The sequence below is a fragment of the Heptranchias perlo genome, chromosome 13, assembly GCF_035084215.1.
Source record: "Heptranchias perlo isolate sHepPer1 chromosome 13, sHepPer1.hap1, whole genome shotgun sequence".
NCBI classification, from domain to species: domain Eukaryota; kingdom Metazoa; phylum Chordata; class Chondrichthyes; order Hexanchiformes; family Hexanchidae; genus Heptranchias; species Heptranchias perlo.
The window spans coordinates 65,305,083-65,321,546 of record NC_090337.1 but is presented as its reverse complement, the minus strand read 5'-3'; the positions used below and the strand labels follow the sequence as shown (position 1 = coordinate 65,321,546).

Below are 16,464 nucleotides of genomic sequence, written 5' to 3'. Positions count from 1 at the left end.
CATATATATATATATATATATATGAAAAGATTTGGACTCAGGAATCGGAGGTATGGTGTTGAAATTTGCATTTGATACCAAATTGGGGGGTGCAGCTAATAATGTGGAGGACTGCACCAAAATACAGGAAGGTACAGGCAGGCTTGCAGAGTAGATGGATAAATGGCAAATGAAATTCAATATAGTGAAGTGTGTGGTGGTTAATTTTTGTAGGAGGAATAAGGAGGCCACTTATTTCTTGGAAGGTAAGAAACTAAATTGGGTGGTGGAGCAGAGGGATCTGGGAATACAGGTACATAAACCATTATAAGTAGCAACACAAGTTGATAAGACCATAAAGAGTGGAAACAAGGTACTGGGGTTCTTTTTATGGCGAATTCAAAAGCACAGAGTAATGTTAAATATAGAATCTTGGTTAGACCACACTTGGAGTACTGTGTGCAGTTCCATACTGCAAAAAGGATATTGAAGCACTGGAGAAAGTGCAGAAAAGATTTACAAAGATGTTGCCAGAACTGAGAGGATACAACTATCAGGAAAGGTTCAGCAGGCTGGGGCTCTTTTAATGGAAAAGAGACCTGATAGAGGCCTTTAAAATCATGATGGGCTTCAATAGGGTGGATGTGGAGAAACTGTTTCCATTTGTGGGTGAATCTGGAACAAGGGAGCAGAAATATATGATAGTCACCAACAGATCAGTAAAGAATTTAGGAGGAATTTCTTCACACAGAGCGTGGTGAGAATGTGGAACTTGTTGCCACATGGAATGGTTGAAGCAGAGAGCATTGATGCATTTAAGATGAGGCTTGATGCGTACATGAGAGAAAGGAATAGAGGGATATGGGGACAGGGTGGGAAGAGGTAATTAGATTGGGAGGAAGCTCATGTGGAGTATATACACTAGCACAGACCAGTTGGGCAGATTGACCTGATTCTGTGCTGCGTAGTTCTTTGTGATTCCCTCAGTACTGTACTGAAGTAGCAACCTGGATTATCTGCTCAAGTCTCTGGAAAGGGGTATGAACGAGACGGGCAGGAGGTTAAAATGTCAGGGTGGGGGTCTTCACTCCACTTTACCGACGCGTTTCTGAATCACGCGAGGGCAGCCAGCCCCAGCCAGGCGGGGGCCTATTTAAGATGCAGAGATCGCAGCCCAGGACGACGTGACACTATTTTAACTCCTGGGTTTGTGAGGCCCACTTGGCGCTGAACACGCCAGAAAAAACTGGTAGCGATCAGCATTGGGCCAGAAGAGGCCTGGGTAAGTGTTGCTTTACACTTTCTGAAGGAGCAGGAGTGCCCAATAAGGAAACCTTGGGCCTCCTCTGGGCTTCCTCTCGCCCCATCTCCGGCCATGATAGTCCAGTCGTCCCCCCCCTACCCCGGACCCAACGCCCCCTCATTTACTTTTCTGGGGACGGTTCCCTTGGGTCCCCGGAAAAGGAAAAATTTCAAAAACCTTTAATTTTTATTGGGAGGTTTACTTCTGGTTATTTCACCTCCTGTAGGGAGACCAAATATGTACCGAGAGAATCCATACGAGTGCAGATTGTCCGTTAGACGCAGTAGGCTTAACGGGATGAATGGCGTTCATATATTTTCTTATGTCCTTTAGTTTACTGAGATTTTATCGCTCCTGCTTATTGACTTGTGTATTCCCTTACAGCTGCTGTATATGATAACTTGGATTGTTGTGAGCTTTTGGAGTCAAATCATCTCTCCATGGCAACAAACTTACTTGAGGTAAATAAAACTGACCTTATTAAATATGTCACATGATTTACGGATAGAGTTTACATAGCCAATAGCATCAGGCATGGTATAGTGGAATGTGTGCCTGTGAGTGAGTGCGGAGGAGAGGAAGAGTAACAGGAAGAGGAAGAGGAAGAGGAAAGGAAAGGAATGGTGCTAGTTCTGAGCTCCGGGGAGACATCCACCTTCACTGTGACCCACTCCCGCCATGTTTCGAGATCCCAGGATGTCTGTTCAAATGGAATCAATGGACTGAAATTAGGGTTTGAGTTTGCTCTGCCCTGTTATGCCCCACCTTGTCCTACGAACATACGAATTTGATGGGCAGAAAAAGACTAGCTGGCCCATCAAGCCTGGTCCACACTCACGATGGTCTGAGCATCGTGACTAAACACTTCTACCCCCCTCCCCTCCCCCCCCCACCCCACCCCCCCCCACCATCCCCCAGCCATGTAGTCACCTGGGAGAGGCAAAAAGTACAGAGAAAAAAAACCAGGGCCAATAAGGAAAATATACCCTGGCAAATTCCACTCCAAACCTCTCAGGCAATGGAAACCAGTCCAGAAGATCAAACGGACCAAAATGCAGTCAGAGAAGTGGTGTTGAGATGTTTAGGAGGCGCAAATGTCTAAAAACTGCAACCCAGGTCGTGTTGTCAGGTTGGTCTGTAGATTCACCTTTCCAAATGGTAACGCAACAACAGATACAGTTTTTATTTGCGGTAATATTGTGTGCCCTGCTGCAGTATGGGTATCCATGTGAGTCTGGGCAAGAGGGTGTTCAGCATTAGCCTCAGTCATTGTTTACCAGGGTGAGAGGATACTCGCTGTGCCATGTATGATTTATTCATCGAGTAATATAGTGAAATACTGGCTGGCCTGACCTTGACAGACTTTCTCAAGCTATGAATATTTTTTTTTCATCTGCACCCACATCCTGTGGCTGCTTCACCCAGCATGCCCTGTGTCTGCAGACCTCCTGCCAAGCAAACTGTAAGGTTCCCCTGTGGGGAAGCTGGCCTGAGGACACAACCAGGCCAACCATCCCACCCTGCGGTTTTTGTCGCAGCATTTCCAACACAGCATCAGAAATTGGAGTTGCTCTGCGTTGTTAGCAGCCATTTTGAATTTTTCGCCCAGTCAAGCAGCTATTTAAAAAAAAAATTCATTCATGGGATGTGGGCGTCGCTGGCGAGGCCGGCATTTATTGCCCAACCATAATTGCCCTTGAGAAGGTGGTGGTGAGCCGCCTTCTTGAACCACTACAGTCCGTGTGGTGGCGGTTCTCCCACAGTGCTGTTAGGAAGGGAGTTCCAGGATTTTGACCCAGCGACAATGAAGGAACGGCGATATATTTCCAAGTCGGGATGGTGTGTAACTTGGAGGGGAACGTGCAGGTGGTGTTGTTCCCATGTGCCTGCTGCTCTTGTCCTTTTAGGTGGTAGATGTTGCGGGTTTAGGAGGTGCTGTCGAAGAAGCCTTGGCGAGTTGCTGCAGTGCATCCTGTGGATGGTACACACTGCAGCCACTGTGCGCCGGTGGTGAAGGGAGTGAATGTTTAGGGTGGTGGATGGGGTGCCAATCAAGCGGGCTACTTTGTCCTGGATGGTGTCGAGCTTCTTGAGTGTTGTTGGAGCTGCACTCCTCCAGGCAAGTGGAGAGTATTCCATCACACTCCTGACTTCATAGGGTACTCCATTTAAGAAGCAGCAGCAGCCTTTACTTGTTATATCTCTTCCCCCCCGCCCCCCATCCTTTGCTGACTGTGGCCTCGTGCCGGCTGACATTCTGGGCTGGGACCTCTCTCTGAATACTTAATGAAACCGACCTTGAGAAATCCCATGAGCTCGTCCCTGGAATAGGTCAGCGAGCAATCGGCTTGCTGCAGTCCGGAGAATTCCCCCTCGTACTTCTGATGTGGCTGAGTGTGTACGAACTGGCTGTCTGCCTCTTTTGAAGTGTGGGAATAACTTGGTCTCTCTGTTTGCTGCAGGTGAACTCACTGGACCTGGAGAATGGAATGACCCACAGATCCATCTTAATCAGAGGGGAGAATGTAACCACGCCAATGAGCAAAACACAGGCAGTTGGTAGTCGGGATGCATTGGTGAAGGTAAGACAATAAAGGAGGGAAGTTTTACTTGTGTCAGGACATCTGTCAGTGCCAATGTCACTGTTCCAAACAAATAAATTAACAATCCCCGTAACCACAGGAATCTGACAGTAAGGTAGGTTTCTGCTTTTCCCTCCATTTAACTCCCTCCCTCTGTCTTGAAGGTGTTGACTCCTTGCTAAAGTACAGTTCTACGTCCACTGGATAGCTTCTGGTCAGCCATGTCCCTCTTCTTCATGAGTTCCAGTTGGCCATTTCACCTCCGGGGCTATCACAGCCGAGCCTTATCCCATCCTCCACTGGACAGTGATCAGGAGCAGGATCCCTGGCTGATTTCCCCTGCCCTAACGATGCTGTAAGGCCCCTACCCTACAATGAGTCAGCACAGCAAGATATCTTTATCTTTCCTAACGTAGACTTAGAGGCTGGATTTTTCCTGATCCCATCCTGACCTCTGCCCGCCACTCTGACCCTGCCATGACCCCAGTTTCCTGGGTCAGGTGGGGGGTCATCAGCCATTTATCGTAGGCTCTGGGTGGGTTACCCACCAGTAAACAGGAGTCTGCCAGTGGCCCCATGGAGAATGCAGGAACCACCACTGCAACACCTGAGGGGGCAGCAGCGACATTAAGGGGCCGCAAGGCCCCAAAGAATGGAGGAGCTCGGTGACCGAAGACCTTGGCTGAGCCCAAGGGCTTCACCAGGTAAGTGATCAGAGGGAGAAGAAGCCTCTAGTAGGCACTCTCCCTCCATTTGATGCATGTGGGGCTATTCCCATCACTACCTTGTGCCTATTGCCATGGTTTACCTGATAGTGGAGGAAAATCTATAGGAACAGGAGAAGGTCATTCAGCCCCTCAGGCCTGTACCACCATTCAGTTAGATAATGGCTGATCTGTACCTCAACTCCATTTACCCACCTTGGCTCCATGTTCCTTGTTACCCTTACCCAACAAAAATCTATCGATCCCAGCCTTCAAAGCTCCAATTGTCTCCCAGCATCCATAGCCTTTTGGGGGGAGAGAGTTCCAGATTTCTATTACCCTTTGTGTGAGGAAGTGCTTCCCGTTTTCACTCCTGAACGGCCTAGCTCTAATTTTAAGATTGTGTCCCCTTGTTCTTGATTCCCCCACAAGAGAATATAGTTTCTCTGTATCTACCCCATCAAATCCCTTTGACATTTTAAACACCTCGATCAGATCACCCCCTCGACCTTGTAAACTCAAGGGAACAAAAACCAAGTTTATGCAACCGGTCTTAAAATTTAACCTTCTAAGCCCCATAAAATCTAGCACATAAATGTAAACAGAATATGAATGAACAAACAAGCTTGTATTTATATAGCACCTTTCTCAGCCTCAGGAGTCCATGGTATTTCACATCCAATGAGTAGATGTTGGCATGTGGTGATTTATAGAAACTTTAATCACTCGTGATCCACCAAATGCACTTCCTAACCTGTTTACCCAAATAATGTAAATGAGGCCCATATCCCTTAATACCTTTGGTTGGCAAAAAGCTATCTATCTCACATTTAAATTTAGCAATTGAGCTAGTACCAATTGCCGTTTGCGGAAGAGAGTTCCAAACTTCTACCACCCTTTGTGTGTAGAAATGTTTTCTAATCTCGCTCCTGAAAGGTCTGGCTCTAATTTTTAGACTGTGCCCCCTACTCCTAGAATCCCCAACCAGCAGAAATAGTTTCTCTCTATCCACCCTATCTGTTCCCCTTAATATCTTATAAACTTCGATCAGATCACCCCTTAACCTTCTAAACTCTAGAGAATACAACCCCAATTTGTGTAATCTCTCCTCGTAACTTAACCCTTGAAGTCCGGGTATCATTCTAGTAAACCTACGCTGCACTCCCTCCAAGGCCAATATGTCCTTCTGAAGGTGCGGTGCCCAGAACTGCTCACAGTAATCCAGGTGCGGTCTAACCAGGGTTTTCTATGTAATCATGTCTTGCAAGAGCAGCCAATGTCCAATATAACACCACATCTCTGATTATTTGAATCAGGCGATATACAACCATCTCTTTGTGTGGATTGTGAACAAAATAAATGCTGTGATCTACACACTCCCTGCAAACGATCCAAGAAAGGTCAACAGGTCGATTGGGATGCTGGATATCTTTGGCTTTGAGAACTTCAACTCAAACAGGTACTCCAGTCCCTTTTAGTCCATTGGTCATGAGACGGGAACTTGTCCAGTTTGATTTTTCACTGTTGGTGTCAAAATTAAATTGTTGCTGTTTGTATTGAAGAGAGGTACCTTGACATGGTGGGACACGAACACTAGATATTTCCACTGCAGGGCCGACGTTGTGTAACTGCACCGGGAGACAAGTAATAACCGAGACGTGTGAACAACACTGGGGAAGAAATTAGTTAAAGCTCGTTTTCAGATACATAACCAGCGTCGCGTCATCAGTGTACGGCCAAGCCGGGAGGCACAAGGCCAGCCCGAGATCGGGCCTTGGGCCTCATTTACATTATTTGGGTGAACAGCGGATGTCTGTTGCGCCTCCACAGGCAGCTCGCCCATTTTAAGTGAATGAATTTCGGGCCACTTGCCTCGCCTGCAGCGGCCCTGAAGCCGTTCCTGGGAGAGGGGAGGAGCAGCAATGGGAGAGTGGGGAGTCGATTGCAAGTACTGTGGAGACAGAGGGAGCAATGCTCCACTTATCGGAATCCAGTTTAGCAGAGGGGGTCTAAAACAGGTATTAAGACCCTCAATTACATATGGAAGGATCCTAACGCCTGTTTTAGGCGGCCCCCAGGGATATCGTTCAGGCTTCCTTGAGTGCAGGACTTTGAGCACCGAAATTTGTCCTCGCTGCACCTGTTGTACGTTCATGAAAGGGGCACAATAAGGCCCAATTTCTACCCCGCGGAGTTTAGTGTAAACAGCAATGATGCATCTGTAGCTCAAAACTATAGAGGTACAAAGGACCAAGAAGAGGAAACGTAGAAGAGGCTTGAACAGGAGTGTTTTAGGAACATTAAGAGAATCTCCATAGTTATGGTAAAGAACGCACCTGTATTTACATAGTGCTTTTCATGTCACCAGGACATCCCAAAATGCTCTACAGCCAATTAAGTATTTTTGAAGTGTAGTCACTGTTGTAGGAAACGCGGCAGCCAATTTGCGCACAGCAAGGTCCCACAAATGGCAATGTGATAATGACTGGATAATCTGTTTTAGGTGTTTTTTGGTGGTGTTAGTTGAGGGATAAATATTGCCCAGGGAACATAGGAACATACGAACAGGAGTAGGCCATTCAGCCCCTCGTGCCTGCTCCGCCATTTGATAAGATCATGGCTGATCTGTGATCTAACTCCATATACCTGCCTTTGGCCCATATCCCTTAATACCTTTGGTTGGCAAAAAGCTATCTATCTCAGATTTAAATTTAGCAATTGAGCTAGTATCAATTGCCGTTTGCGGAAGAGAGTTCCAAACTTCTACCACCCTTGGTGTGTAGAAATGTTTTCTAATCTCACTCCTGAAAGGTCTGGCTCTAATTTTTAGACTGTGCCCCCTACTCCTAGAATCCCCAACCAGCAGAAATAGTTTCTCTCTATCCACCCTATCTGTTCCCCTTAATATCTTATAAACTTCAATCAGATCACCCCTTAACCTTCTAAACTCTAGAGAATACAACCCCAATTTGTGTAATCTCTCCTTGTAACTTAATCCTTGAAGTCTGGGTATTATTCTAGTAAACCTACGCTGCACTCCCTCCAAGGCCAATATGTCCTTCCGAAGGTGCTGTGCCCAGAACTGCTCACAGTATTCCAGGTGCGGTCTAACCAGGGTTTTGTATAGCTGCAGCACAACTTCTGCCCCCTTGTACTCCAGTCCTCTAGATATAAAGGCCAGCATTCCATTAGCCTTCTTGATTATTTTCTGCAACTGTTCATGACACTTCAATGATCTATGTACCTGTACCCCTAAGTCCCTTTGGACATCCACTGTTTTTAACTTTTTACCATTTAGAAAGTACCCTGTTCTATCCTTTTTTGATACAAAGTGGATGACCTCCCAGGGCACTGGGAGAATTCCCCTGCTTTTCTTTGAAAAGTGCCTGGGGATTTTTTTGTCCACCTGAGAGGGCAAACGGGGCCATGGTGGTGACGGCCATGGTGGTGACGGCCATGGTAGTGACGGTCATGTTGGTGACGGTCATGTTGGTGACGGCCATGATGGTGACGGCCATGATGGTGACGGCCATGATGGTGACGGCCATGGTGGTGATTACAATGGTGACGGTCATGGTGGAGATGGTCATGATGGTGACGGTCATGATGGTGACGGCCATGGTGGTGACGGCCATGGTGGTGACGGTCATGTTGGTGACGGCCATGGTGGTGACGGCCATGGTGGTGACGGCCATGGTGGTGATTACAATGGTGATGGTCATGGTGGTGATGGTCATGATGGTGATAGTCATGGTGGTGACGGCCATGATGGTGACGGCCATGATGGGTGATAACTAATATTCCCTCTAATTTTTTTCGGCCACGTGCGGTATGAGTTTATGTTTGTGCACCGATATAAAGGCTGTGTGTTCCACCGTAAAAAAAAAATCACTACTTTGAATAGAACATCTTTTTAGAAAACATTATTCAGGGTATATAACAAACAGAACAAATGTACAAAATAATGGATTAATTGTAACAATTTAATATTATATTGGCTGATAAATTTATATAATTTATTGTAAACAATTTTACAACACCAAGTTATAGTCCAGCAATTTTATTTTAAATTCACAAGCTTTCGGAGACTTCCTCCTTCCTCAGGTAAATGAGGAAGGAGGAAGTCTCCGAAAGCTTGTGAATTTAACATTTACCTGAGGAAGGAGGAAGTCTCCGAAAGCTTGTGAATTTAAAATAAAATTGCTGGACTATAACTTGGTGTTGTAAAATTGTTTACAATTGTCAACCCCAGTCCATCACCGGCATCTCCACATCATATATAATTTATGAAATGGGTTTCTCAAGTTGCACTAGGATTGAGCAGACCAGTCTCGTTATAATAAAAATTATCTGATGGGAACGATTCCAATCAGCTTTTTTTTGAATCAGCTTAATGACTCTGATTCAAACAGAAATAAATCGTGTGCAATCAGAATTTTTAAATTGAGTCAGAAATACAAAACAGCTGTGGAATCAGTCAATGTGAATTTGGGGAGAGGGAACAGTTTAAGCTCCTCCCCCCCCCTATTGAATCCTCATCGGGGTTTAACAAATTATTGCATTACAATTGTACATCTTGCAGGTCTCATTAGTTTTGGCTGGGTGGAGGTGCCCGGGTGGTTGGGTGGGGTGCCTGGTCTCTGATTGGGCGGAGATGCCTGGTCTCTGATTGGGCGGAGATGCCTGGTCTCTGATTGGGCGGAGATGCCTGGTCTCTGATTGGGTGGGGTGCCTGGTCTCTGATTGGGCGGAGATGCCTGGTCTCTGATTGGGCGGAGATGCCTGGTCTCTGATTGGGCGGAGATGCCTGGTCTCTGATTGGGCGGAGATGCCTGGTCTCTGATTGGGCGGAGATGCCTGGTCTCTGATTGGGCGGAAATGCCTGGTCTCTGATTGGGTGGGGTGCCTGGTCTCTGATTGGGCGGAGATGCCTGGTCTCTGATTGGGCGGAGATGCCTGGTCTCTGATTGGGCGGAGATGCCTGGTCTCTGATTGGGCGGATAGGTCCAGTTGTAGGGTGTTTCCGATCGTGTGAGGGTCGTTCAGCCTTGCTGGTCACAACCGAACTCACTTATTTATGGTCGAAGGTCTGGGCTTAGGAATCACACTGAAGGATGATGGGTAATGCAATCGAGACAGGTTTCAGATTTTGAATAGCGAAAGTATGTTTAATATGAACAGCAAATCTCAATATGGCAAAACCGATGCTAACATTCCTATAGGATTACAAACAAATAGATTACTTCCCCTTCGACTTCTTAAACTAAGCCCCTCCGTGTTCCCTTGCACACGGCTGTTAACTCCCAACACTACACTGCTAAGGTTTGGTCGGGACATGCAGAGGGAACTCTCCACACGGCTGTGAGTTGAGTATTCTGCAGGCTGCGGTTGAAATGCTCACCCTGCTGACTTTGGCTGCCGGGTCGTGTCTTCTACGACCGAAGTCCTTGGGGCCGTACCCGTTCCTTGGAGCGTGCGGCTTCCTTCGGTCCTCGCTGTAGAAAGAGAGAGCGGCCTGCTCTGATCTTCTGATGTAAGGAGTCTTACAACACCGGGTTATAGTCCAACAATTTTATTTGAAAATCACAAGCTTTCGGAGGCTTTCTCCTTCGTCAGGCTTTCTCCTTCACCTGACGAAGGAGAAAGCCTCCGAAAGCTTGTGATTTTCAAATAAAATTGTTGGACTATAACCTGGTGTTGTAAGATTCTTTACATTTGTCCACCCCAGTCCATCACCGGCATCTCCACATCATAATCTTCTGATGTTATAGAGCTGTGTGGCTGGTGTCCCTTTGACATCCACTGTTTGACCCCCTCCACTGTTCGACCCCCCCCACCGCCCCACTGTTCGACCTCCTCCTTCCTGAGGCTGCAACAGTTAGACTGTTTTTTCTGGCTAATCTCGTCAGACGGTGCAAAATGCTACGATTGGTCCCTGGAGAGAAAGCTTTATATTCCCGCCTCCCATCTAGCTGGTACTGGAGGACTTGGCTATATGAGGTGTGAACTATTTTCAGATGGGTTCTGTTGTCCCGACCGATTGACTTAATTATATCAACTGGGGGATTTCATTGTCTCCTTAGCCAACTTGGAGCCGGTGATGGTGTTCGGCACTGTCTCTGTTGGGTGGGGTGGGTTTTAGTTCAAAAGCTTGTCTGGGAACTGTGTTTTAAACAGGGTCCTTTTCGCAGCCATTTTCCCAAAACTGGGGTTTTCCCGTGGTGAGTAAAATCTTGGATTAAAAATGATAATCCTACAGTCGCCCCGCCGAGGGTCTTCTGTCTACCGAGACTGAGACCCTCGCACAACTACTTCTTTCGTCGTCTTCTTGCCATGTGTGAGCACCCCTCATGTCCAGATCAAACTGTACCCTCCCCCGCTAAACTAAAACTCTGTGGAAACCCTCCCTCCCGCTTTAAACAAACTCACTATTGCTAAAACAGAAAAGAAAACTATATACATACAAACAAGACACTACATTCCTCTTGCCAAAACATATAGCCTTGGGAAAAACTCTCCTCTCCTATACAACACAGAAAACTTCACTTTACAGTATACAGAAAAGAGAAAAACGTTTGGTGATAATGATGGTGATGGTGATGGTCATGGTGGTAATAATGATGGTGATGGTGATGGTCATGGTGGTAATAATGATGGTGATGGTGATGGTCATGGTGGTAATAATGATGGTGATGGTGATGGTCATGGTGGTAATAATGATGGTGACGGTCATGGTGGTAATAATGATGGTGACGGTCATGGGGGTAATAATGATGGTGAAGGTCATGGTGGTAATAATGATGGTGATGGTCATGGTCATGGTGGTAATAATGATGGTGACGGTCATGGTGGTAATAATGATGGTGATGGTGATGGTCATGGTGGTAATAATGATGGTGACGTCATGGTGGTAATAATGATGGTGATGGTGATGGTCATGGTGGTAATAATGATGGTGACGTCATGGTGGTAATAATGATGGTGATGGTCATGGTGGTAATAATGATGGTGAAGGTCATGGTGGTAATAATGATGGTGATGGTGATGGGGGTAATAATGATGGTGAAGGTCATGGTGGTAATAATGATGGTGACGGTCATGGGGGTAATAATGATGGTGAAGGTCATGGTGGTAATAATGATGGTGATGGTGATGGGGGTAATAATGATGGTGAAGGTCATGGTGGTAATAATGATGGTGACGGTCATGGGGGTAATAATGATGGTGAAGGTCATGGTGGTAATAATGATGGTGATGGTGATGGTCATGGTGGTAATAATGATGGTGACGGTCATGGTGGTAATAATGATGGTGACATCATGGTGGTAATAATGTTGGTGATGGTGATGGTCATGGTGGTAATAATGATGGTGACGTCATGGTGGTAATAATGATGGTGATGGTGATGGTCATGGTGGTAATAATGATGGTGAAGGTCATGGTGGTAATAATGATGGTGATGGTGATGGTCATGGTGGTAATAATGATGGTGACGGTCATGGTGGTAATAATGGTGACATCATGGTGGTAATAATGTTGGTGATGGTGATGGTCATGGTGGTAATAATGATGGTAATGGTCATGGTGGTAATAATGATGGTTATGGTGATGGTCATGGTGGTAATAATGATGGTGAAGGTCATGGTGGTAATAATGATGGTGATGGTGATGGTCATGGTGGTAATAATGATGGTGACGGTGACGGTGATGGTCATGGTGGTAATAATGATGGTGACGGTCATGGTGGTAATAATGATGGTGATGGTCATGGTGGTAATAATGATGGTGACGGCCATGGTGGTAATAATGATGGTGACATCATGGTGGTAATAATGTTGGTGATGGTGATGGTCATGGTGGTAATAATAATGGTAATGGTCATGGTGGTAATAATGATGGTGAAGGTCATGGTTGTAATAATGATGGTCATGGTGATGGTCATGGTGGTAATAATGGTGACTGTCATGGTGGTAATAATGATGGTGATGGTCATGGTGGTAATAATGATGGTGACGGTCATGGTGGCAATAATGATGGTGACAGTCATGGTGGTAATAATGATGGTGACATCATGGTGGTAATAATGTTGGTGATGGTGATGGTCATGGTAATAATGATGGTAATGGTCATGGTGGTAATAATGATGGTGATGATCATGGTCATGGTGGTAATAATGATCGTGTCAGTGATGTTGGTAATAATGATGGTGATGGTCATGGTGGTAATAGTGATGGTGATGGTCATGGTGGTAATAATGATGATGACGGTCAAGGTGGTAATAACGATGCTGATGGTCATGGTGGTAATAATGATGGTGACGTCATGGTGGTAATAATGATGGTGATGGTCATGGTCGTGGTGGTAATAATGATGGTGATGGTGATGGTCATGGTGGTAATAATGATGGTGACGGTCATGGTGGTAATAATGATGGCGACGGTCATGGTGGTAATAACGATGGTGATGGTCATGGTGGTAATAATGATGGTGACGGTCATGGTGGTAATAATGATGGTGATGGTCATGGTGGTAATAATGATGGTGACGGTCATGGTGGTAATAATGATGGTGATGGTCATGGTGGTAATAATGATGGTGACGGTCATGGTGGTAATAATGATGGTGACGGTCATGGTGGTAATAATGATGGTGATGGTCATGGTGGTAATAATGATGGTGACGGTCATGGTGGTAATAATGATGGTGACGGTCATGGTGGTAATAATGATGGTGACGGTCATGGTGGTAATAATGATGGTGACGGTCATGGTGGTAATAATGATGGTGACGTCATGGTAGTAATAATGATGGTGATGGTGATGGTCATGGTGGTAATAATGATGGTGATGGTCATGGTGGTAATAATGATGGTGACGGTCATGGTGGTAATAATGATGGTGATGGTCATGGTGGTAATAATGATGGTGACGGTCATGGTGGTAATAATGATGGTGACGGTCATGGTGGTAATAATGATGGTGATGGTCATGGTGGTAATAATGATGGTGATGGTCATGGTGGTAATAATGATGGTGACGGTCATGGTAGCCTTCTCACAGATAATGTACTTCCTTTTCAGCTTTGAGCAGCTGTGCATTAACTTTGCCAATGAGCACTTGCAGCAGTTCTTTGTAAGATACATCTTCAAGCAGGAACAGGATGAATACAGTCAGGAGAACATTGGCTGGCAACACATTGATTTCACTGACAACCAAAAGGCACTGGATACTCTTGCCATCAAACCGATGAACATCATCTCCCTCATTGACGAAGAAAGCAAGTTCCCAAAGGTAAGTGGCCAGACTGTTCCTCGTGCCTGCTAACTTAAACACTATTTGCACAGAGAGAAACACATTCAAGATAGATCATCTTAATTGAGCTGTGAAACACACGGGGGGTAATTTTTACCTTCACTACCTGGGCAGTAATCTGGTTGAACAGACCCCTCCCCCGGAAGGGCTTCCTCCCCTCCTCCCCGCCCTGGTGTCTTCCTCCAGATCCCCCATTCCCTTCCCCAGGAATTAACACCACTGTAACAGTGGTGTTGTCAGTTTCAGTAGGGTGTCTCAGAGGGGAGGAGGCTGTGGAAGCCACAGCTGTAGGATTCTGAAGAGTTGCAAGCACACTGTGTGTTTTATAGACATTATGTGCTTGACAAGGAGTAAAAAGCTTTCCTGGAAATTAAACCAGGAACGTTCTCCTGCCAAATTTCAAAAATATTAGGAATGTTCAAGAAATGTGAAGTTTCCACTCAGAATTCCCCTGTCCCTCTGCCATGATGAAGATGGTGATAAGGATCAGGAGGAAGAACGAATGAAAACAGGCGAATCCAGTACCACACAACAACTTGAATTTATATCGTGCCTTTAATGTAGAAAAACGTCCCAAGGCTCTTCACAGGAGTGATATCAGACAAAAACTGACACTGAACCAAAGAAGGAGGGATGAATAAATAGACACCAACCAGATGCAGATAATCATACCAGGCAGTGTATTGATCAAGGTGGTCCTTCCTGGATTTGTGAGGAGACTTTGCTTTCCACCTGAGACAATATCTCAGTTAGTCCAGCTGCCGGTGACTGAATTGCAGCCCATTTCATCCAGGGCTACAGCCCGTTTGATGGCTGCAAAAGTTACAACTACTTTGAATTTTTTTATGCCTCTGGATCTTTTGTGAGGGGAGAGATAAGACACAATTAGTCCGCCTGCAGTGCAGCACTGCGCCAGGCAAGTGGGAGGTGCTGTGCTCAAGTGGGCATTTCAATTCATTCCTTTCCCGATCTGCCCAGTGAAGCGGAGAGAGTGCACAGCTAACTTTTACAGAGTTACTGGATTTCTCCAGGTCCTGTGTGGCAATAAAAGCTACATATCTGCCCCCTCTGAACTATATCGACAGAAAGGGTTTTCACTTACTCAGTGTCCAGCTGGTGTTATATTATTGATGCTGATGTGTGTGAATGTGGGTTTCTTGTATGTGTCAGCTGTGGCTCAGTGGGTAGCACTCTTGCCTCTGAGGTCAGAAGGTTGTGGGTTCAAGTCCCACTCCAGAGACTTGAGCACAAAATCTAGGCTAACACTCCCAGTGCGGTACTGAGGGAGTGTTGCGTTGTCGAAGGTGCTGTCTTTTGGATGAGACGTTAAACTGAGGCCCCGTCTATCCTCTCAACTGGTGCACTAATGTCTTTTAGTGAAGGAAACCTGCCGTCTCCCCTCCCATGGTACTATTCGAAGAACAGCAATGGAGTTCTCCTGGCCGATATTTATCCCTCTACCAAAACAGATTGTCTGGTCATTAACACATTGCCGTTTGTGGGACCTTGCTGTGCGCAAATTGGCTGCCGCGTTTCCTACATTCCAACAGTGACTATACTTAAAAAAAAGTACTTCATTGGCTGTAAAGTGCTTTGGGATGTTCTGAGGTTGCGAAAGGCGCTATATAAATGCAAGTCTTTCTTTCTTTTTTCGTAGGGTACTGACACCACAATGCTAAACAAGCTGAATAACCACCATAGCAAGAGCATGATCTACTTACCTCCCAACAGCTCTCACAATACCACCTTTGGCATTGCTCACTTTGCAGGAGTGGTTTACTACGAGTCTAAAGGTACCAGCCAAATGCGATCTCATTGGGTGGCAGCTACGAGCTGCCCTAGTTAATACAGAGTCGGGAGAGATGTAGGTGGTGAGACACTTCTCCATCTCCAAGCGCCAAAGGATTGAGAGAAAAAAAAACCCAACTGGTTCACCAATGTCTCTGAGGGAAGGAAACCTGCCGTCCTTACCCGGTCCGGTCTGTATATGACTCTGGTCTCACACCAATGTGGTTACGAACATACAAAATTGACGGGCTGGAAAAGACCAGTTGGTCCATCAAGCCTGCCCCACAGCATGATGGCCCGACCATCATGGCTAAACACTTCTTCCCTCCCCTGACCTCCCTACCCCACCCCCCCACCCCCCCCACCTCGCAGCCATGTAATCTCCTGGGAGAGGCAAAAACACAGAAAAAACCCAGGTCCAATAAGGGGAAAAAATACTCTGGGAAATTCCACTCCGACCCCCTCATGTGATCGAAACCAGTCCAGGAGATCACATGGACCAAGTGTTATTTATAAAGACACTTACCTTCTATACGATGCGATCTCTGCCCCAGTCAGGAACCAGTCCAGCTCCCTCTTGAAGGCAGAGAGTCAGCACCCACCACACCAGCCGGCAACACATTCCGGAGGCTCACTACTCTCTGGGAAGAGAAGAACCACCCAACACCCAGTCTAGTCCTAAACTTCCATGGTTTAAACTCGTGCCCCCTGATCCTCCCTAACCTGTTAAACTAGAATAATTTAACAATAGGGACACTATCCAGCCCTTTCATTATTTTATAGATCTCTATTGGGTC

General features: G+C 46.1%; 1 protein-coding gene across 1 annotated transcript in view; it reads left to right on the top strand.

The window, feature by feature from the left end:
• The window catches only part of LOC137331665 (unconventional myosin-VIIa-like), a 252,700-nt gene that overhangs the window by 64,010 nt on the left and 172,226 nt on the right, over positions 1–16,464 (top strand). Inside the window, exons 10-14 of the mRNA XM_067995609.1 lie at positions 1,667–1,743; positions 3,745–3,864; positions 5,885–6,027; positions 13,648–13,858; positions 15,537–15,672. Of these exons, the coding sequence (XP_067851710.1) occupies positions 1,667–1,743; positions 3,745–3,864; positions 5,885–6,027; positions 13,648–13,858; positions 15,537–15,672 (687 nt within the window). The remainder of the gene's footprint in view (positions 1–1,666; positions 1,744–3,744; positions 3,865–5,884; positions 6,028–13,647; positions 13,859–15,536; positions 15,673–16,464) is intronic.